At 44.2% G+C, this 21,528-nt stretch overlaps 1 protein-coding gene across 1 annotated transcript in view; it reads left to right on the plus strand.

The window, feature by feature from the left end:
- The window catches only part of Tpo (thyroid peroxidase), a 77,659-nt gene that overhangs the window by 15,652 nt on the left and 40,479 nt on the right, over positions 1-21,528 (plus strand). The window contains exons 4-6 of the mRNA XM_085691314.2: positions 1,721-1,805; positions 7,403-7,554; positions 9,297-9,429. Of these exons, the coding sequence (XP_085547440.2) occupies positions 1,721-1,805; positions 7,403-7,554; positions 9,297-9,429 (370 nt within the window). The remainder of the gene's footprint in view (positions 1-1,720; positions 1,806-7,402; positions 7,555-9,296; positions 9,430-21,528) is intronic.

Raw genomic sequence — 21,528 nt, forward strand, 5'->3', positions numbered from 1 at the left:
AAAATATTTTATAGTATAGCAAATTAAGTATAAGCAATACATAACCAGTTTTATTTAAATATCATCTTAATAGGGGTAAATAACAAGAAATTCTCTCATTGACAGCTACTATACCCCCAGAATAGCAAATACACACACACACACACACACACATGCACACACACACACTTTTTTTTCTTCATAGTTAATTCTTCTATTCAATCACTTAGGGCATACACATGACATGCCTCTACTAAGCCCCACCTCTAACCTAGCAGAGGCCATGCATTCTAGTCCCCTCTAAAGGTCACAGTGCACAGGATACACAGTGAAGAATTGGTCATTTTCTTCTACTGCGTCCACTCAGAAGGTCATGGCTTTGTTAAGGAAGAGAAAATGAGTTGTATATTTTAAGTAACTACTTTGGGGGGGGGGATATATACAGAGGTATATAACAGTGTTGGTGCCCATGTGTATGTGTATGGAGGCCAGCAGAGGGCATCAGGCGTCTTATCACTCTTACATTACTGCCCTAAGACAGGTTCTCTCTCTGAACCTGCAGGTGGACTGGCAGCCAGCAAGCCTCAGTAACCCTCCTCACCGGGCTTGTGCAGTGTTTCAGTAAAAGGTGAATGAAGGCACGCCAGACTTTTCATGGATATTGGGATCTGAACTGAGGTCCTAATGCTAGGAATCAAATGTTCTCATTCACTAAGCCACTTCTGTAGCACCAGAGGGTGATACTTTTTAAAGTGAGGAGGAAATCGGGCTACAACAGCCAGAGCTATGAAATATTAAACCTTGTCGCTGTAGATTGTTGGGTCTTGTAGTTCATAGAAAAGAGCCTGGATTACTCTGTGGGCAGTGGGGTCTTTGTGTTGGGAGGGGAGGCGCAGTCCAGCAGGTGTGTGTTTTCAAAGGCACCTGATGGACAGCAGGAAGGAAAGAAAGGTGAGATGTCTCCGCCGTGACTGTCCCCTCTCAGTGATGGGAGTGCAGGGGAATCCAGTTTTGAGGGACAGAACTTCCCACAAGGCATTGATGGAGTGAAAAGAGACACATTTTCAAGCCTCTCCAACTGCACTTGACCCCAGACAAACCATCGGAGGCTGCCTTAGCATTCTATTGCTGTGAGGAGACACCGTGAACATGGCAATGCTTATTAAAAAGAAAGTGTTAAGTTAGGGGCTTGCTTACAGGTTTTAGAGGCTCAGTCCAAGATCATCGTGGTAGGAAGCAGACAGGTATGGCATTGTCCAGAGGATGAGTTCTTTCCCCAGCTAGGAAATCCCGTGCCATAGCTGACTTCAGGAACGGAAATGAGAACTGGGGATAGCAAGCTAGATTTCAAAGGAAAGTGAGTACTCAAACACTGTGCCCTACCTGAGGGCTGGTGTGGTCTTGGGAACTCGGGATCACAAGCGTCTGAGACTCTCCCACAGCTTCCCATAGTACTACTGTCTCCTACATCAGATGTCAAAGGCAGATGCTGTCAGATGCTGAGGCTACAAGGCACTCCCGTTGATACAGTGTCTGAAATGCTCAGTTACTTAGTTTACCTTTTCACAATTTGTTTCATTTTGATGTAAAAATGTCAATGCCCAAGAACAGTTCAACAATCCATTCATCTCTAGAGACTGTGGCACCATTGCTGTGCCCGTCTGCACTTGAGGAAGGACACCAAACCTGGGAGAGTTGCTGCACCCTGGGTGTTTTAGTGGTGCCATGTTTTATATCCTAGGGAAGATGATGAAGTCCCGTGTTATCAGTGTCGTGGAAGCAAGCCAGCTCATGGTGGACAATGCAGTCTACAACACCATGGAAAGGTAAGGGACAGTGTTCCCCATTACCCCCCACCCTGCAAATGAGGCACTGAAGCTCAGGTGAGATGATTCATGGTTCCAACGTTGTGGGCAGCAACGATGAAACAATGCTCAGTCTCCAACGCTTCGCTCAGAGAAACACGGATCAAAAGCCTGTGGTCTAATTGTAGTACAAGGTGCCATGCTGACAGAGTCTGACTCCTGGTCAGGAATAACATTAGGGCACATTCAGGAGGAAATATGCTGTATGCCTCGGGCTTGGTGGCTAGCCACTGTGATGTCACCATTGTACTACCTCAAGCATGGAACCAAAGCTGCCCATCATTTTATCCTGACATCATATACTCATTTTTAATTTTTTTAAACAAAATTTTATAATCTTACTGTATGTCTGTACATGTTTTACTCACATGCATATCTAAGTTCCATGTGCACACCGTATGCCTGAGGTGGCCAGATGCGGGCATCAGGTCTAATGGAACTGGATTTACAGACTGCTGCGAGCCATAGTGTGGGTGCTGGGAATCCAGTGCCCTGAACTCTGAGCCACCTCTCCAGGCCCTGGTCATGCTTTTAAATTTGTGGCAGACCCCAGTGCTAATGGTATCATGGTGTCTCTTTAGATGTTCAGAAAGCATCAAAAAACATACTAGGTTTTGTCTTCCCATGCTTTTCATTTTACTGGAAGTTGGTGGAAAGTTACAACATCTCTTAAGGCCAAATTATTACCTGACATATTCTGATTTTACTTCAAATTTCTGTTGTTCCAGGTAGGAGACGGTTTCATTATTCCGCATTGGCTACGGACAATTTGTAGCTTGACTATTGAAAAAGATTGAAGGTGGAGAAAAAGAGGAAACACTAGCAGATGAACTGATAGGAATCATGAGGAAAGACAGGGAGGTTTTCAGTAGTGCAGGATGCTCCTGGGAATCTTAGAGCTGGAGAGTTCCCCACTGGAGGTAGAAGATGTGGCTGAGAGTTCATAAACCCAAAAGGGTTTCATGGTGCCGCCCTTGGTGCAGGAACTGCAGCTGATGGCATGGGGGGGGGGGCATGACTACACCGTTTGGGGCGGAAGGAGTCTGAGGCTGTACTGGCCAGATGGCAGCTTCCGCTGTGATTGGCAGCCTATGCTTCTGCAGCAGGAAGTAAAGCCAGGTCTAAAAACTGGGAAGGGTGGGTAGGGCCTGCTGTTAGTCTTGGCTGAGCCACCTAGGTCAGATATGCTGTAGGAAGTAGCTCCGAAGATCCCTGTATGGAGGACCAGGCATGCTCAGCAACCCTTTCTGAATGTAGGAGAAAAGCCACCAACTCCTCCACTCTCTTGAACCAAGAATCTTCATCAGACCAAGCAGATGAACTTTCCTGGCTCAGACTTGCGCATCTGTAGAACAAAATCTATACCCGTATATTCATCAAGTGGTCCTCTCTCTCCCTCTCTTTCTTTCTCCAGTCCCTTCTCCATCTCCCCCTTACCCTCCCTATCTCCCATCTTCTCTCCCACCCAGAACGTGGATAAGATTACTTTCCCTCTTTTTCTCTTCCGAGAGACAGTGGGTCTGGGGAAATAGAAAGCTCTAGACAGCACAAAGTGCCAGGATCACATCCTTACTCAGAGGCCCACTCCTGGGGCAACAAATGGATTCCCTTTCAGGGCTCAGAGTGAGTTTCTGGTTCACAGTTGCCCACAGGCTCCAAGATGTACTCAGCTAGATTATCAACACTCAGACCTGTGACTTCATCTTAGTCTGCCGACACCGAAATGTTCCAGGTTCTGCCTGGCAACAGATTGAGAAGCAAAGGGCACAGGATGGCTTAATGAGGACGATGCCGCTGGGCAGTGTTCTCCACTTCTCAGACACCCAGGGGACTGAAGAATGGGCCGCAGATGGACAGCTGACTGGGCAATTGATACAAACACTTCGTCTAGTCCCTAAGACCTGAGCATGGAGCAGGCTGAGTATGTGAGAGAGGTCATATGCCAGGGGGGACCAGTTTTTTTGAAGGACCATGTGATAGCTAAGGGGACAAGCTAGGGGAATATATAGGCACTGGTCCTTGGTAATGGCCACTATTGTCAGAAAGCTGTGAGGACTAGAAAGCCCAGCCTAGGGGCCAAGGTACCATGGAAGACTGTTCCAGTGGCTGTCTACCTCAGAACAGGGCAGGGTTCTGGCATCACCAACCAGCCAGCCGGGGGTTCTTTTGCTCTGCCCACATGGGAATCCTGGACAAGCAAGGAGAAGCTCTTCCAGAGCTCCTCTCCCGCGGCTTTCCTTTCCCTGTGTGGCAGCAGTTAGCAACAGCAGTAGGCATAAAGAGGCATTAGCAAGTGGCACCCTCCAGTGCCAGTCCCTGTAGGTCTCAGGTGTAAGGGCCCTTAGTCTGACAAGTGTAACAGTACCTATCAGGCCTGGGGGTTTAGAAATTTAGCCCTTGGCAGGGACTAGTAATTATAACTCTTGGACCAGGGTCTAAGAGCCTTGACTCTAAGGAACGGACAGCTCTCTGAGAATACTCCATCAACCATGGTCTGCACGTTCTCTTCTCTGGTTTCTTAAATCTCTGTCCTTCCTTTGTCTCAGCCCTCCACTCCCTCCCTCATCATCTTTGCTTCTGCTTCGTTCTTCTGCCCTAGATGCTCTCAACCTTATCAGATGCTTCCTCGGCGTCAGGTAGCCAGATGCTCAACCCCTCCCCCTCCATCCAGCCTCCTAGCACCAATCTCAGCCATCGAGGCGTCTGTTTTGGACACATTGTGGTCTTGCCCCAGCTCCAGTCTCACCAGTTCTGCTAGAACCCCAGAGAGCTCCTCTGAGGAGGTAGAAATGGTTCATCAAGGATCATGACAGCAAAAAACCTGGCGCTGACCCCTGGGGTCTTTGGTAAGATGTCCATGGTGTATTCGATGGTTAGTTCTGGCATAGTCTGGCATAGCGGTAGTTGGTAGTCAACTGTTAGACTAGCAGGCTTTTTTTTTCCCTCAAAGCAGCTAGAGCAGTAAGGGAAAGTTCATCAACCACTAAATAAAAAGACAGATCACCATGCACCCAAAATATTTGCATGTTTACAAAGGCAAACAGCAGAAGAGGTGCTCGAGATACAAACATTAAAACATCCCATTTTCCCTCCTAATGATGTCCTTTGCTCAAATAAGCTTTAGGGAAATGTCTCTGTCTTTAAGGGCCTTGCTTCTGCCTACCATTAGCATCTCAGGAAGGTAAAGCCCTGATAATGGTGAGTGACAATGGCCTCCACCTCTGAACTGAGGTCTCCTGACCTCTGTCCATATCCTTGGAGCTTTGGTCAATTCATGCCCTAGATTGCAAATTAAATAACCTGTCTCCTCAAGACTCAGGACTTCATTAGATCTTTTACAAATATGTGAGCGTGTAAAAAATATAAGTATTTAATATGTCATATTTTATACCATGGACATTGGTAAACAGAGTCACTCATTACCCATGTATTGAGGTGTGTGTGTACATGTGTGTATGTGTGTATGTATCTCAACACTGCTACTGCCACGCATATCTACCTTGCCAGTTACTCACCTTACATGAGTTTAAGTGTTAAATTCCTCATCTACAAAACTGTCATAATCATAGTATTTATGCCCTGAGGTTTTAAAGTCTTACTTGTATTGCATATTTTAGGGTCTGCATGTGCTGTTTTTGGATATAGAGAGAGATGTGGAATTGATTACAAAAGACACTGTCATCTGAAGTCACTGGTCTTGTTCTATGATAAAGTCGTCCCACACTAGAGCAGAAGGGAGTATAATGAAGGGTTCTTTATTTAGGAGTAGACTCACAGATCACAGTCCTCTGCACAAGAGGGGAGTAGAAACCAAATCCAGCAGCGAAGAGAGAGAGAGAGAGAAAACACATTTCTACATCTGTTTTTATAGTATTCAAGAGCACACCCAAAGTGGTCCAGCATTTCAAAGGGCATTGGCTGAAGAAATTTCCCCCCAGTACCTCCCGCTTTTATCTAAATATGAAATACAAAACTAAATGCAATAAGAAACATATCAAGTATAAAAATTAGAATTACAACCAGCACAAATAATTTAAGCAAGAAACATAAGCAAAATGTTTCAATAATTGTCCTATCCTAAGGAGTCTAAGTCTTGTATTAGAAATGGCTTGGCTAGGTCATGAGAGGAAAGTAACTGACTATCGAGTCTTCAACCCCATCAAAGACCTGAGAAGGGAAATAATATTACTTGAGTAAATAGGAAGTGCAAACAAACAACTTCCAAAATGTGCAATAAATGAAAGAGACAACTGACTACCTGGGCAATACCCAAAGTCTCATTTGCAACGTTGGAGGAACCAAATTTGGTGAAGTCCTAGAGTAACTGCCAGAACATTTTCAGAGGCAGAAAAATTTTCAAAACTGTCTTCCCCTGTCTTAGCAAGGTTTGGCAGTCTTTTTTCTTGTATCCTGCTTGTCCAGTTCAAATACTGTGTGTTTTATCAGTGGTAGAAAAATGGTCTGTTCTTTGCTCAAAGGCCAGTTTTGCCAAGAAGAAAACAAGCTCCAAGTAGAGTGTCTTCGGTGCCCAATATTTTCTCAGGAATAGATTGGTGCTGCCCAGAGTAATTGTGCCTCACGTCAACAGAACCCTAAGATATTTAAATGCCATGTTCTACACTTCTTTTCTAGTGGCTTGTGACTGCCTGCAAGCTTTGGGTTCCTTGATATTCTGGCCACCTCAATTCTCCATATATGAACATGTTGCTCTTAAATTAACTAAATTTACTAATGAAGTCCCAGGCAAATCAGGCCTCTCCCAATAAAGTTTGTCCTCAGGGTTAGGGACATCAATTAGGGGTTGATTATAACTGGTATAGAATTGGGGGTTGGGGTGGAAATTTTGTAGGTTCAGGGATCTCTTTTTTAAAAAAGGAGAGAAAATTGAATAGGATAATAGGTAGATTAGTGTGAGCTTACACTAATAATAATAGTGAGTAACAGAGTGGAAACTTATGAGCTATTGTTTATAAAAAATATACATTAGTATAGAGTCTTGTATATTGATACAAATTCAAATTATATTTGTTATGTTTAATATGCTCCTATTTCTGTTTACAATATTTGTATACCTATGCAAAATTATTTTGTCATGTTGTATATATGCATACCTTTGATTAAGACATTTTTGTATATTGATGCAATTTTAGGATATATTTATCATATTGCACTATACATTTCTACCTCTGATCAAGATACTTATATCTTGTATATATTTTGAGGTCATTGTCCTCACTTGCTGCTCAGTTGTTTAAAGATTATTTAATATTTTAATACTAAATTTTAGTATTTAAGCTATATAGGTATTAAGAATTATAGGTCAATAGCCATTCATGTTTGTCATACTTATAGTTAGACTAATCAAGTTCTTTAGATACATAGTAGTTGTACTTCACATAAATAGATATTCTTCAACCACTTCACAGACCACTATGCTCAGATTTTTCCATAGGTTCTGGAGATCAAATTTGAGTACTTATTATGCTTGTTCATCAAGTACTCTTGCCAGCTGAACTGCCTCCCCAGCTCCACCTAACTTATGCCTCCGTTTGCTCTAGAAACCTCAAGAAAAGAGAAGTCTTTTCACCCGCCCAGCTTCTCTCTCTCTCCAAGCTGCCAGAGCCCACCAGTGGAGCTATTTCCCGAGCAGCAGAGATCATGGAAACATCAATACAAACCCTGAAACAGGGACAACCACAGTTCTTCACAGGTAAGTGGACACATGTCTCTGCCTCTGCTTAAACCTATGCATAATCTCTCATTTGTGTTATTCTGAGAAATACAGTTTCTCTGGTATTTGTGTCCTATTTAGAGAAACGTGCCTTTTAGGGTCTGAAATAAATTGGGGACGTTCTTATAATCTTCCCACCTAGTGAAACTTGGTAAACACCTTCCCTCATAGGAGTTCTGTGAGGAAACGTTCATCCAGGGTGTGTCTTGCCATGGCTTCCCAGTTTGTAGCCAGGGCCTCTGACTTAGTCAGTTACTCACGGAATGTGACAGCCACATGGGCTGTCCCCAAAACGTGAGGTGAGTCTTCTGTCTCTGGGCTCATGTGGTGGCTGCAGTGGAGCACACTGGAAGAAAATATAAACCGCCTCAGATCAAAACTTCGGCGGAGCTGAGATACTGAAGCCAGCATGGGCACCACCTAGACAGCATCATAATTTCTGTGGTGACACGCTTGAAAATGAGCATTCCTTTAATGAGCTCTGTGAGATCTATTTCCAATGCAGTGCTGTGAGCTGCCTGACCGTTAGTGCTGCTTTGACTGATTAGGTGAATGTATTTTAAAACAGGATTAACCATAATTCTCAGACTCAGATCCTACACTGAACAGTTAAGTAAATTGATTTTGTTTGTTTGTTTGTTTGTTTTTAGAGACAGGATTTCTGTATAGTTTTAGAACCTGTCCTGGAACTTGCTCTGTAGACCAGGCTGGCCTCAGACTCACAGAGATCCACCTGCCTCTGCCTCCCGAATGCTGGGATTAAAGGCATAAGCCACCACCGCCCAGCAAGTTTAATTGATTTTTTTATAGCAACCAAAAAGTCATTCCTAAGAGAGGTTTGCTTCAGACCACAGAGTTGAGAGACCTTCCCAGGAACTTTGGTCCCCTATCCAGTAATGACGTCAGCTCAGACAGTGGTAGAAGTGATGTGGGGTGACCTGCCCCAAAGACGGGAGCCTGCTAGCTCCTCCTTTCATTTTCCAAGGCTCTCAGCCCAGGCCTAGAGCACGCTGGGAAGGCAGGCCGCACTGTGAAACTGGAGAGTTCTACCCTAAGGAATGTTGTAAAGTGTTTTGGCTATAGACTCTGCCACTCCAGAACGTTTACGATATCATAAGGGAGGTGACGGAATTGGCAAGAAAAACAGTAAACATAAACAAAAGAGATTTCATTCACAGGCTCCAATCTAGAGAAGTTTATAAGAGAAAAGAATCAATAGGAGAAAAGAATAAAGGCTTTTGTAGAGGAAGGAATGAATGCTAGTAGCCAGCTAAACCAAGGCAGGTTCCTACAGGAAGATGGATATCCAGTTGGGGCTCCCCTGAAGCATTACATAATTGTGAGAAGGGAATGACTTGTTGCACAGATATGAGTTGGCCCCAGCGATGTGTCCTGTGAGATGGGTGACATCTCTAAGAGGTGGCCTACTGGCCTGTCCTTCTGGAGCCTCGTGGTTCTTAGGCTGTTTTTCTCAATCTTCACGAAGCAAAAGAATAGACAAAACCCCCAATCCTATCAATGAAGATGGTCAAGGGGATTAAATAAAGGTGTATATGACTGGGAAGGAAATGGCAGGTTTTCTCAGAACGGTGACGGAGGCTCCACAGGAAGCCCCAGTGCAGATGCCGAAGCTATGGCTGATTGGAAAGGGACTTTAACTGGTACTGGTGTTATCTGGTACTGACGTTGTCACACACATTCTGGTCTATCTTGTTATGCAGATGCCCTACCAGCAGACCTTCTGGGCACCATTGCCAACCTGTCAGGATGCTTGCCTTTCATGCTGCCACCGAGATGTCCTGATACCTGCCTGGCAAAGAAGTACCGATCCATCACCGGGGCGTGCAACAACAGGTACTGTGTGCGGAGCCTCTGCCCCTCGTGACTTGATATGGATTGCAAATTGCTGTGAAGTAGCCTCTAGATCCATGAACTGACCATCCACCCCGCTCTGTGCCGTATTCTCCCTTACTCCAGCTCCTTGGCCTTGCCACCCTCCGGCTGCCCTGCACTACAGATACAGACAGCAGAAGAGAGCTTTCTTGCTCTGTCTCACCCCTATCTCCAAAAACCACAGATGAATTATCCTCACCTAATATCTCAAGTCCAGTACTTAGGCAGCATCCTTGACTTCTCCGTATCTCCCGCCTGTCTCTAGTGTGTTACCAGGACTTTCTGCCTCTCCTGCCAATTGTAACTGAAAGAAGAGTCTGGCATCAGCTCCTGTGGCATGTAACTCTTGATTTCCTCCACGTGTGTGCCCAATGTCAGCAACAAAACCCTCACAGTGACTCCCCCTCTCTTCTTGACCTCATTTGGCTTCAGAGCAAGAGCCCAGTTCAGTATTTCCTAGGGCACCCCACCTAGTCCAGCCAGCCACTTACTCACATCAAAACTTTGCGTGCTTGCTTGCTTCATGTGTATCCAATAAGTGTATAGTTAATATGGGTAATGGACACTATGTACAGGAAGCCCCTTGAGGGAAACACTGTATGCACCCTAATAAATCTTTGGGGTTATTTCTGCTCAGCTGCCAGCAGATGTCAGTCCTTGATTGGGTACTCCCAACCCTCAGTATGTACTGACGTTATGTAGTTTCCCCTGGTATGTCATTCCACATGTTAGAGACGGTCTTACTTCCCTGACTTGAGTTACAATGGCCAAGGTATTAATATGACCACACCCCCCACGCTATTGTTTAACTTTTCAGCTGAGCAGGATCCTCTCTCCAGGACTCTAGCCACCTCTGTCAGACTCTGTTTCTGCAGACACCATGAAGTTTCATATCGAGTCTCTTCTCCTATCTTGATTGTGGAACACCTACCCAAGTTCAGCAGAGTACTTCTTAGTTCCCAGATGACCACTTGCCCAGGAAATAGCAGGGTATTTCCCTTTTGGGCTGTTCCCACCAGATTTCCAGTGCTGGTCTTGGGTCTCTCTTTTGTGCATCCAGCTCCTGGTCACATTTCTACAGCCTGTCCTTTTTCCAGCCCAGAGTTCTGCCCTGCGGTTGCAGGGTCCCTCGGGAAATTATCCCTAGCCTTGGCCCAAACTTCATGGTCCAGCCTCATTTTTCAGCGCCTGCTAGAATAGACTTCACTACTTACTATCCTGTATCTTTCAATGGGTCCCACTGAGGATGTCTTAGTTTGCTGCTTCTGTTGCTATGGTAAAGCACCCTGACAAATACAGTTGAAGGGGGGAATGGTTCATTCTGATTTACAGTTCTGGGATACATCATTGTGGGAGAAGAAAATGTGTCATCTTGAAGCGTTCACACCATAGCCACAGTCATGAAAGAGAGCCATGAATGTTTGCTGCTTGGCTGGCTTCCTGTCTTCTATTTACCCCAGGCTCCCCCACCTAAGTAACAGCCTCACACATAGTCAAGATGGGTCTTCTCATATGACTATAGTCTCCCACATGCTTGTTCAGAGGCTTTTACCAGATGATGCTAAATTCTGTCAGGTTGATGATCAATACTAACCATCAGAGGGAGCTTCTAATCCATCATCTTACCTGTAAGTTCCTCATTTGGTACATTATGTGGTATGTGTAGTAGGGACTAAGAAAGGTTTTGTGTGTATCTACATAAATGACGTTCTCTGTATTACAAACATCATTGCTTACATGCCGAACTCCATTCGTGCCTTATCATGAACCAAGCAACCTCAGATATGTGCGAGCTTATTGCTGGCCTCCGGTACTAAGGGGAAGGAGGGTGCACAACTGATCACAGAGGTCTTACCCCTCTTAGAAAAACAGCCAATGTCAAACAGAAACACAGACCTCGGTCACATGCAAGAAGCCAGTGTGCCTCTTCCCACAAAGAATAGACAATGGTTGCTTTTCAGAATTGTTTCTCAGACCTGGGTGTGTCCTGCCTCGCAAGTAGGCTCTTTTCTCCCACCCTTGCTGTCATCTTATTCTTGAGCCTTTTCCTCTGCTGGGGCATATTAGCAGGGGCCTTCAGCTTTATTCATGAAGCCCTAAGGAACTGATGACTATTCTTGACCCCCCAGGATTCAGAGAACCATATCTGCTTCCTATCCTCAACCCCATAATGCTCAGAACCCACCAGAAACACGGGTGGTTTTGTTTTTCTTTTTAAAGCAGTCTCTAAGAGAGTATCTAGAAAAAGGAAAGCAAGCTTCCTAAAACGCAACCACATACAGAAGCCTTTGGTGTGCTTCGGTAGGCAAAGAGATCACCATGAAGGGTAGAGAGAAGGGAGCATCCTTCCAGACAGTAGTAGAACTGGAAGGTAAAGTTGCTGAGCAGCCATTGTTAGACATATCCTGTTCATACATGCTGGCCACTGCTGAGGGATCGCAAGCATGATCTAGTTCAGAACCATGCCTCTGTCCTCAAGACCTAAACATACAGTCCTGATGAAACAGATACCATGTCACAAGTTTTGTTTTAAGCAAGTGTCTCCTTGGGACATAGAGGAGGGATAAGAGCCCCCCACACACAAAGAGTTGAAGTGCCAGCCCTTCTAGCATAGATTCCACAACAACCATGTTCATGAGAGCTTGCTGCTGTTTGTATGGCTTTCTCTGCTTTGATAACCCATGCTCCCCTGACTAGAGAATGGTAGTTCCTCCTGAGTAGTTTCTGGGAATATAAATGTATACCTTCCTCGGGAAGCAGTCTTTTCCTTAAACTATATCAGAAAGAAGGGGCAATGTGGAACTCTAAGAGAAGAAAAGGAATAGTAGGATTGGGGCCAAGAGTCCTCTCCTGAAGGTGGATGCAGATATATGTAGCCCTTCTTAGAGCACAGCCAACGCTCCAAAGCTTGGCCCTTGAGGAGGTAGTCTGACCCATCCAGAAAGGATGGTAGCCGATGAGGACTGGACAGGGCAGAGCGTGAATCCCAACCCTGTGATCTCACGCCCAAGACTTGACCTCTGGAACAGAGCGCAGATGAAAATTGCCCCAATCTGCCAATCATACACGTCCTCTGGATCCCAGTGATAAAAACCATGAGTGCCACCATGAAGACACTCTTTAGCATCTACCTTCCTTGTGCTTCGGCCCAGACTTGAGCCTCAAGAATGTCCCAGTGTAACTCAGCATGCTTTTCCAAGGAGAGCTGTCCTGGAGAGCAGGAAATGTAAGTGGCAGCCATGACTGACCTCAGGGTGCTACGGCATCTCAGAATCAAAGCAGGCCTTTCAACCTCTGGAAAGCATGTGGTGAGCCCCGACAGCCTGGCCCCTCGTGGTCTTAACAGTCTTTCACCAGAGTTGACTTGAAGGAGCCTAACCTTTGCCTGCTAATCAAGGTTGCCAACTGTACCTCCAACACAAAGACAGACACATGCCATGATCAGCAGAACCCCACTCAGGGCCAGCTTGTCTGTGTCCCTACGGTGTTGATCTGTGCTCCTCTTTGCGAGGGATATTTTCTGTTCAATACAGTCTAAAGACTCAGAAATCATTCCTAGGGGAAATGGCAAACTCTGAAAAGAAAATCTGATGGGCGTGTCTGTTACCAGAAGAACTCCCACCCCATCTGCGCACAGAATATGATTTGCTGTACAGCTTTCTGTGGTCGTTCCCTAACAGTTAAACTTTGTGTTTGTCTTCTAAGCACATTGTGCAATAACTTAATCCCTGACAACTGTCAGCTTCAATTAGGGCCATTCCAGAAGCACCAGCTAGCAGTAGGTGTGATGCTCTAGGGAGGCCTGTTGACTTCTGTGTGTCTGCATGCACGGTGAGTGCTTATCCTGGACGTGTGTCTTGTGGGCACACATTCACAGGCGCCTTTAACGCCTCCTTTCCATCTGTGTTTTAATGTAACCTGTGGAATTGTGATGCTTTGGGGAGTTTTCTTGGGAGGAATTAACACCATCAACCCTTTGGGGAATGTCTATGCCTTGATAGTTAAGCTACTTTAAACAACAATTGTTCCAAACACGAGCCCATGCAGAGTCTAAATCATACTTTAAAATTAAGAAGGAAGGTATCAGTTAATGATGTGGAACAAGATATTAGAAATCAAAACAACTCCTCTTGAGGAGGCGGGTGATGCTGGTGTCCTGTAGGCCTCTCAGACCATCACATGGGTACCGGGGGTGCCACAAGATAGATGTCCAAAACTCTTGAAAAAATCCACATCATATCAGTTACGGAAAAGTACGTTCCTCAATCTGAGAGACCCCAATGTGCTTCCCTGACCACAGCAAGGACAAGCCCACCTTCTGGATGGTTTTATTTTCTCCAGGAAAGCAGCTCTTGCCAAAGATCTCCCTAATCAGGATCCGAGCACCTTCCCTCCCCCAGACAAGCTTTCGAAGTGCAGTGAACTCCTTGGATCACTGTATGGCTGTTCAGGTGTGCTGAGTTCTCTGTGTTCCTACCCCATGCAAAGCGGCCAGCGTCCTTATTCACACTAATTCCACCTTCCTGCTGAGAAGGCAGCATGTTTGTAAAAGTGAAAAGAAAAGCTAATCTCATCCATGACCCAGGGCCATTCTGCTTTTCTCTGTGTGTTTGGGCTGGGGAGATGTCCAGAAAACCAAACCGAGTAGCATTTCCCAGCATGCTCCCTTTTCAGCTGGAGGTCTAGGGCTTCTTGCTTGTTAGAATGTGGAACACGGAGCGGACCGTGGTCCTGGTGCCTGTGCATAAGTCCTGGTCACTAGCGCTATGAAGGAAATAAGGTGCCACTCTCCTGAAAAACACACGGAGAAATGTTTCTGCTCACTGCCGCCATCAACAAGTTTACACGGCTGTCATGAATCCAAGCCTAATAAAAGAACTACAGAGAAATGCAGAATGAGACATCGAAGCCACTGGGGATGGAGGCTCTTTCAGCGCCTGCTGACAGGTGTCTCTGTGCGGCCCCCCACAGCCGAAGGGCTCCAGAGCAGTGAGAGGCACTCAGCACTGTCTATCTGGGGTCCTAGCTGACCCTAACTGTATGGATCCAGTGACAGGCTGTGTGTCCACAGCAGCAACCGGTGTTTCTGAGTACCGCAGACCTCCTAGTGAACTGTTGAAATAGGAAAGCCAACCAGGAAAGAAAGAAACCACAGTGAGGCTCTGTAAACATTATGTTAGTTTTGTCTGCATGCAATAGGGCCTCTCTGGGAGCTGTATTTTATGGTGCACCAGTAAGGAGCAGCTGGCTGTAACAAATCTATGTGGAGGGCTGACTGCCCTCATGTTACTAATTAAAAGCACTACTCCAATGCCTACCTTTGCAAATTGAGCCAGCTAGTTGGGTGAGATGTCAATGAAGTATTAATAATAGAGTTGTTTGCCACTTGCTGTCTCTTGAGGCACACAAGTCATCAAGCCTCCTTGGAGCTTCGTGGCTGGTTGCTAACTAGTCCTTCTGGAATGCTGGAGGGAAACCAACAGACACGTAAAGGGTGAAGCCTTTCCCCTCTGGGGTCATTTCTGGCAGTTCTTTGTAACTACTAGCCCCTCCTCTGCAGCAAATCTTAGTGACACAGAAAAAGGGTTGCAATGGTTACAATGTCTAGGTAATAAGGAAAATCAGTATGGAAGACTTGAAAAGATCTTAAAAATCACTTTTGCCTGGTGGGGAGAAGGCTCAGCTTGTAAGTTACTTGCCACTCAGGATGAAGACTGGAAATGAATCCCTTGAGTCCTTGTAAACGCCAAGTAAGTATGGCAGCTTGTCTATAACCCCAAGCTCAAGGGGGCAGAGACAAGGGAATATCTAGAGGAGACTGGCAAACTGAGTAGGTTGCCAGACTACCCGAAATGGTGGGGCATTGGTTCAACAAGAGACCCTGCTCAACATGGAAGATGGAGAGGAATGGAACCGGATATGTGACATAAACCTCTGTCTACACAGGCAACTGCACACACATGAATACGTACACACATGCAAACAAGTCACTTACCTCACTACAGTTCTATATTCTGAGGGTATATATATATATATATTATGTATATTATATATTATATATATTATATATTATATATATAATCTCCAGATAGCAGTTTTCCTTTTACCCCCCTTTCATTGAAAATAGATTATTTTCTCATGTGATATATCCTGGTTGCAGTTTCCCCTCTGCCTGTTCCTCCAAGTTCCTCTCCACCGCCCCTCCCATCTGGATCCACTCCCTTGCTTTCTCTCATTGGAAAAAGAACCGGCCTCTAAGAGATAGCAACAAAACATAACAAAGTGTAATAAGATGAAACAAAAACCACCACTTCAAAGTTAGACAAGGCAAATCAACAAAAATAAAAGAACACCAAGAGAAGGTACTAGAATCCAGAGACCCACAAGACCCACATTTTCACACACTCTAAATTCAATAAAATACTAAACTGAAAGCTATAAAACACACACACACACACACACACACACACAGAGAGAGAGAGAGAGAGAGAGAGAGAGAGAGAGAGAGAGAGAACGAGAGAACCCAGTACACACCCACGCAGGCAGGCCCAGTATTGCTGTGTCGGTCTCCGTGAGCTCATTTGCGCTTTGCTCAGTTGATTTAGAGGGCCTTGTTCTCCTGGGACCCTCCATCCCTTCTGGTTCTTGCATGCATACTTCTTTCCCTCTCCTCTTCTGTGGGGTTCCCTGATGGGAGTGATGTGGTGGAGACATCCCATTTAGTGTTCCAAGGTGTCTCTCTCTCTCTCTCTCTGCACTGTGTCTGACTGTGGGTCTCTGTGTTTGTTCCCATCTATTGCAGGAGGAAAGCTCTCTGGCGATGGCTCAGTAAGGAATTGACCTGAGTATAGCAGAATATCATTGGGAGTCCTTAGCAACTACTTTTTTTCTGTAAGACCAGTACTATTTGGCTTTACCCTAAGACTCTGGGCTATTTAGCCTCTGGTTCTTGGTCACCCAAGCAGTGCCAGGTAGGGGTTTCATCTCTTGGAGCGGACCTTAAGTCAAATCAAATATTGGTTGGTTCCTCTCACAAGCTTTGTGCTGCCATTGTCCAGGCATATTTTGCAGGACAGATTGTAGATCAAAGGGTTTGTGTCTGGGTTGGTGTTTACTTTTCTCTTTTGATAGCCTTCCAGAGAGCCTTTCCACAGAGAAGACACAAGAGCGTTAGGGTGAGGGTTCTAAATAGACACCAGTTTGACCTCTCCATGTTCAATAGGGTTGTCTTCAGCAATAGGGTCTTGCTCTCACTATGTGGAGATGAACCTAATGTTTCGGCAACAGCCTGGGTGTTTGGGGATTTCCATGGGACCTCTTTAGCAAACAACTCAATTGGATGTAACCTAGCCACCATATTGGAAACTTTGCTTGAAGACAAGAGATAGCCAGTGGGATTCCATCCTCCTGATCATGTATCTTAGGAAGTTTCCATTCCACTAGGTTTCCAAACCACCCCTCAAATCTATGATTGATGCCCCTCAATCATAGATGTCTCTGCCTGCATTTCCTCCCCCTACCCAATCTTTCCATCTGATTCGTCTGTTCCCATCCTCCTCACACCCATTCCTTCTACAAAACTCTTCATTTCCCCCTCCCAGGAAGAAACAAATGTTGCCCAATTCCCTTTCCTATACCTAACCTCCGTAGGTCTACAGATTTTAGCTTATTTATCATTTATTTAATAACTAACACCCACTTATAAGTGAGTAGATATAATTATCTTTCTGGGTCTGGATTACCTCACTCAAGATGACTTTTTTCCTAGTTCCATCCGTTTGCCTGCACGTTTCATGATGTAATTTTTAACAGCTGACTAATACTCCATTGCATAAATGTACCACATTTTCTTCATCCATTCTTCTGCTGATTGACATTTAGGTAATTACCAATTTCTTGCTATTGTAAATAGAGCAGCAATGAACAGGACTGAACAAGCATTATTTGGGTAGGATGAAGCATCCTTCGGGCAGATGCCCCTGCGTGGTTATAGATGTATCTTGAAATAGATTCCTGTCTTTCTGAAGAACTGCCATACAGTGCACTTTCATCAGCAATGATTGAGTGTTCCCCTTGCTCTACATCCTTGCTAGGATGAGCTGTCATTTGTGTCATTAACATTCTGACAGTGTAAGATGGAATCTCAAAGCAATTTTTATTTGCATCTCCCTGATGCCTAAGGATATTGAACCATTTTCATGTTTTTCTCAGCAATTTGAGTTTCCTCTATTAAGAATTCTTTGTTTAGGTATATTTTTACTTGGATTATGTGGGATTTTTGTAGAGCATTTTCTTTTTTATTTTTTTAAAGAAAACAGACGATCTTTTTTCATTTTACACACCATTCCAAATTCCCACTCCCTCCCCTCCTCTAATTCCCTCCACCTTCACCCCATCCACTCCTCAGAGAGGGTAAGGTACATTGCTTTGTGGAAGATCCAAGGCCCTCCCTACTCTATCTAGGCTGAGCAAGGTATCCATCCAAAAACAATAGGTTCCCCAAAAGCCAGAACAAGCAGTAGGGATAAATCCTGGTGCCACTGCCAGTGACCCCACAGTCTGCCCCCAGCCATACAACTCTAACCCATATTCAGAGAACCTAGTTTGGTTCTATACTGGTTCCTTCCCAGTCCAGCTGGTATTAGTGAGCTCCCATTAGCTCAGGTAGACTGTTTCAGTGGGTGTCCCCATCATGGTCTTGACCTCTTGGTCATATTTTCACTCCTTCCACTCTTCAGCTGGACTTTGGGAGATCAACCAAGTGCTTCACTGCACGTATTCCCATCAGTTGCTATGGTGACATTTAAGATAGTCATCAATCTGACTTCAGGACAAGGCCAGTTCAGGCGCCCTCTCCTCTGTTGCTTGGAGTCTTCTCCGAGGTTATTCTTGTGGATTGCTTGGAATCTATCTTGATAGATTATTCCTCTTATGAGTATAAAGTGTCCTTCACATCTTTTGATTGATTTTAGTTTGGATATTAGGATTGCTACAGCCACTTGCTTTTTGGGTTCATTTGCTTGAAAAATCATTTCCTAACCCTTTATTCTGAGGTAGTAACTGTCTTTGAGGTTGAGGTGTGTTTCTTGTATACAGCAGAAGGATGGATGCTGCTTTTGTATCCATTCTCTTAGTCTGTGTGTTTTTATAGGTGAATTGAGTTCATTGATTTAAGAGATAATAATGGCCAGTGATTGTTAATTCCTGTGATTTTTTTCAGTGGTAGTGTTTGGGTGTTTCCCTTCTCTGGGGTTTGCTGGTGTGAGGTTATCTGCTACCTGTGTTTTTTGTGGGTGCAGTTAGCTTCCTTGGGTTGGAATTTTTTTCTACTATTTTCTGTAGGGCTGATTTATGGATAGATATAGTTTAAATCTGGTTTTGTCATGGACTATCTTGTTTTCTCCATCAATGGTGATTGAAAGCTTTGCTAGGTATAATAATTTGCTAGGTATAATATAATAGACTTCCATCTGTGGTCTCTTAGTGTTTATAGCACATCTGTCCAGGACTTTCTGGCTTTCATGGTTTCCATTGAGAAGTCAGGTAATTCTGATAGGTCTGCCTTTATATGTTACTTGATCTTTTTCCTTTGCAGCTCTTAGTATTCTTTCTTTATTCTATGTTTTGTGTTTTGATTATTATATGGTGAGGGGACTTTTTTTGGCCAGAATATTTGGTGTTCTGTGAGTTTCTTGTGCCTTCATAGGAATATCCTTCTTTAGGTTGGAAAAGTTTTCTTCTATGATTTTGTTGAATATATTTTTTCTACCTTTGAGCTGGAGTTCTCTTTCTTTTATCCCTATTATCCTTAGGTTTGTTCTTTTCATGATGTCCCAGATTTCCTAGCTGTTTTTTGTTAAGAATTTGTTGGATTTAATGTTTTCTTTGACTGATGAATCTATTTATTCTATAGTATCTTGAACACCTGAGTTTATTTCTTCCATCTCTTATATTCTGTTGGTTATGCTTGCCTCTATAGTTTCTGTTCATTTACCCAGATTTTCCATATCCAGAATTCCCTCAGTTTGTGTTTTCTTTATTGCCTCTATTTCAGTCTTCAAGTCTTGAACTGTTTGAACTGCTTCACCTGTTTGATTGTTTTTTCTTGGTTTTCTTTGGGAGATTTATTGATTTCTTCCAATTTTTTTGTCTTTTTCTCCATTTCTTTAAGGGAGTTTTTCATTTCCTCTTTTAAGATCTCCATCATCCTCATAAAGTTACATTTAAAATCATTTTCTTCTGCTTCTTCTGGACTAGGATATTCAAGTCTTCCTGTTGTATGACCACTGGGTTCTGGTGTTTCCATATTGCTTTTTATGATATTAAGCGAATTCTTGCATTGACGCCTACCCATCTCTTCCTCCACTTGGTGCTGGCAGTATCTTTGCCACTTTATCCAATTCTTGCAGTGGCTATCTGTGTCTTTGGTAGCTGTTCTTTGTCTGCCCTTACTGTTGCTGTCTGTGTCTCAGGGAGCCACTGTGGTCTCTCTTGGCCCTCTCTCTTGCTTCACTCTGTGCAGTCACAGCCTGTACTTCAGAGTTCCTCTCTTGGTCCTCTCTGTGTAGTTGCAGCATCTTGGTCCTCTTGTGCAGATTCAGGCTGTTTCAGAGTTCCACTGAGGTTGTGGGGGATAGGAGCGTTGGGAGCAGAGTGGGACTTGTAGCTTGCAGGGTCTGATCGAAGGGGTCAGGGTGTTGGAGCAGCCTTCCTGCAGCTGTATATCATTTTCTTATGTTCTTTATATATTTTGGACATTAGTCCCACATTGGATGTGAAGCTGGTAAAAATCCTTTCCCATTCTGTATGCTTATGCTTTGTCTAAATGGCAGTGTGCTTTGTCTCACATAAGTTTTTCAGTTTCATGAGTTCCTATTTATTAATTGTTGTTCTTAGTGCCTGGGCTATCGGTGTTCTCTGCAGAAAGTGTTTTGTGCCAATAAGTTCAAGGTTATCCTCTAATTCCTTTCTATCAGGTTCAGTGTACCTCTTTCCTTTGAGGTCTTTAATCCTTTTGGAGTTGAGTTTCCTGCAGGGTGATAAGTATAGATCTATTGCATTCTCCCACATGTAGACATCCGGGTCGACCAGCACCATTTGTTTATTCTGTTGGCGAAGCTTGCCACTCGAATTCCTATTCAAATTCTTCATTTTTTTTTTTATTTCCAGAATTCCCCCAATTTGGGGAATTTTATGTTTACCTGGATTGATTTTATTTTCTTTTTCATATCTTGAACAGTTTCATTCTTTTTCTTCCACTTTATATCTGTGTTTTCCTGGCTTTCTTTAAGGGATTGATTCATTTCCTCTTTAAGACTCTCTATCTTTCTACAGGCTGTGTAAGTCCTTTCTTTAGTGTGTTTCAGCTAGGTTGGAATTTTCAGGGCCTGTTGTACGGTTCCTGGGCTCTAGTAGAGATGCCTTGTCTTGCCTGTTACTGACCTTGTTTTTAAACCCTGGTGTCTAGGCACCTGAGATCGAAATGATTACAGGTCTAGGTACTGGTATCTGTTTGGGGTTTTTTGTTTGTTTGTTTTGTTAGGTTGGCTTTTGTTCCTTGCTTTATGTTTCCTCTCTGAGTTTCAGGAGAGTGTGATAGTTATGTGCTGCCTGGTAGAAAATTTTCTGTGGACCTACAGGTGTGGCCACTGGGGCTTCATATGAAATGTGTCTCTGAGTATTGGGAGCTGACACTTAGGAGAGGGGATAAGGCAGGGCTCTGAGAAGGCTCACAGGAGGGAGGAAAGCAGAGTGTCCAGCCAGAATCTGCTTAGTTAGTCTCCTTGGAATTAAGTCGGAGAGTGAAGACAGGTTACCCCCAGAAGGTCTGCTGCAGAGCTAGGAATGAGACTGGAGGAATGGACCTGAGGAAATGGAAAGAGAGGAGACCTACAGTCAACATGCCTGCTTCTCTGACCTGCTCAACTGGTGTGTGTAGTTGTAATTAATGAGGTTGGGGGTCAAAATGTAGTCATAATTAATGAGGTCCATGATAGCCTTGGATAAAGGATAACAAGTATTTATTTGGGGGAAAACTCACAGTAAGGGTAGAGAGCTGCT

The sequence above is a fragment of the Myodes glareolus genome, chromosome 6, assembly GCF_982192425.1.
Source record: "Myodes glareolus chromosome 6, mMyoGla1.1, whole genome shotgun sequence".
In the NCBI taxonomy this organism is placed as follows: domain Eukaryota; kingdom Metazoa; phylum Chordata; class Mammalia; order Rodentia; family Cricetidae; genus Myodes; species Myodes glareolus.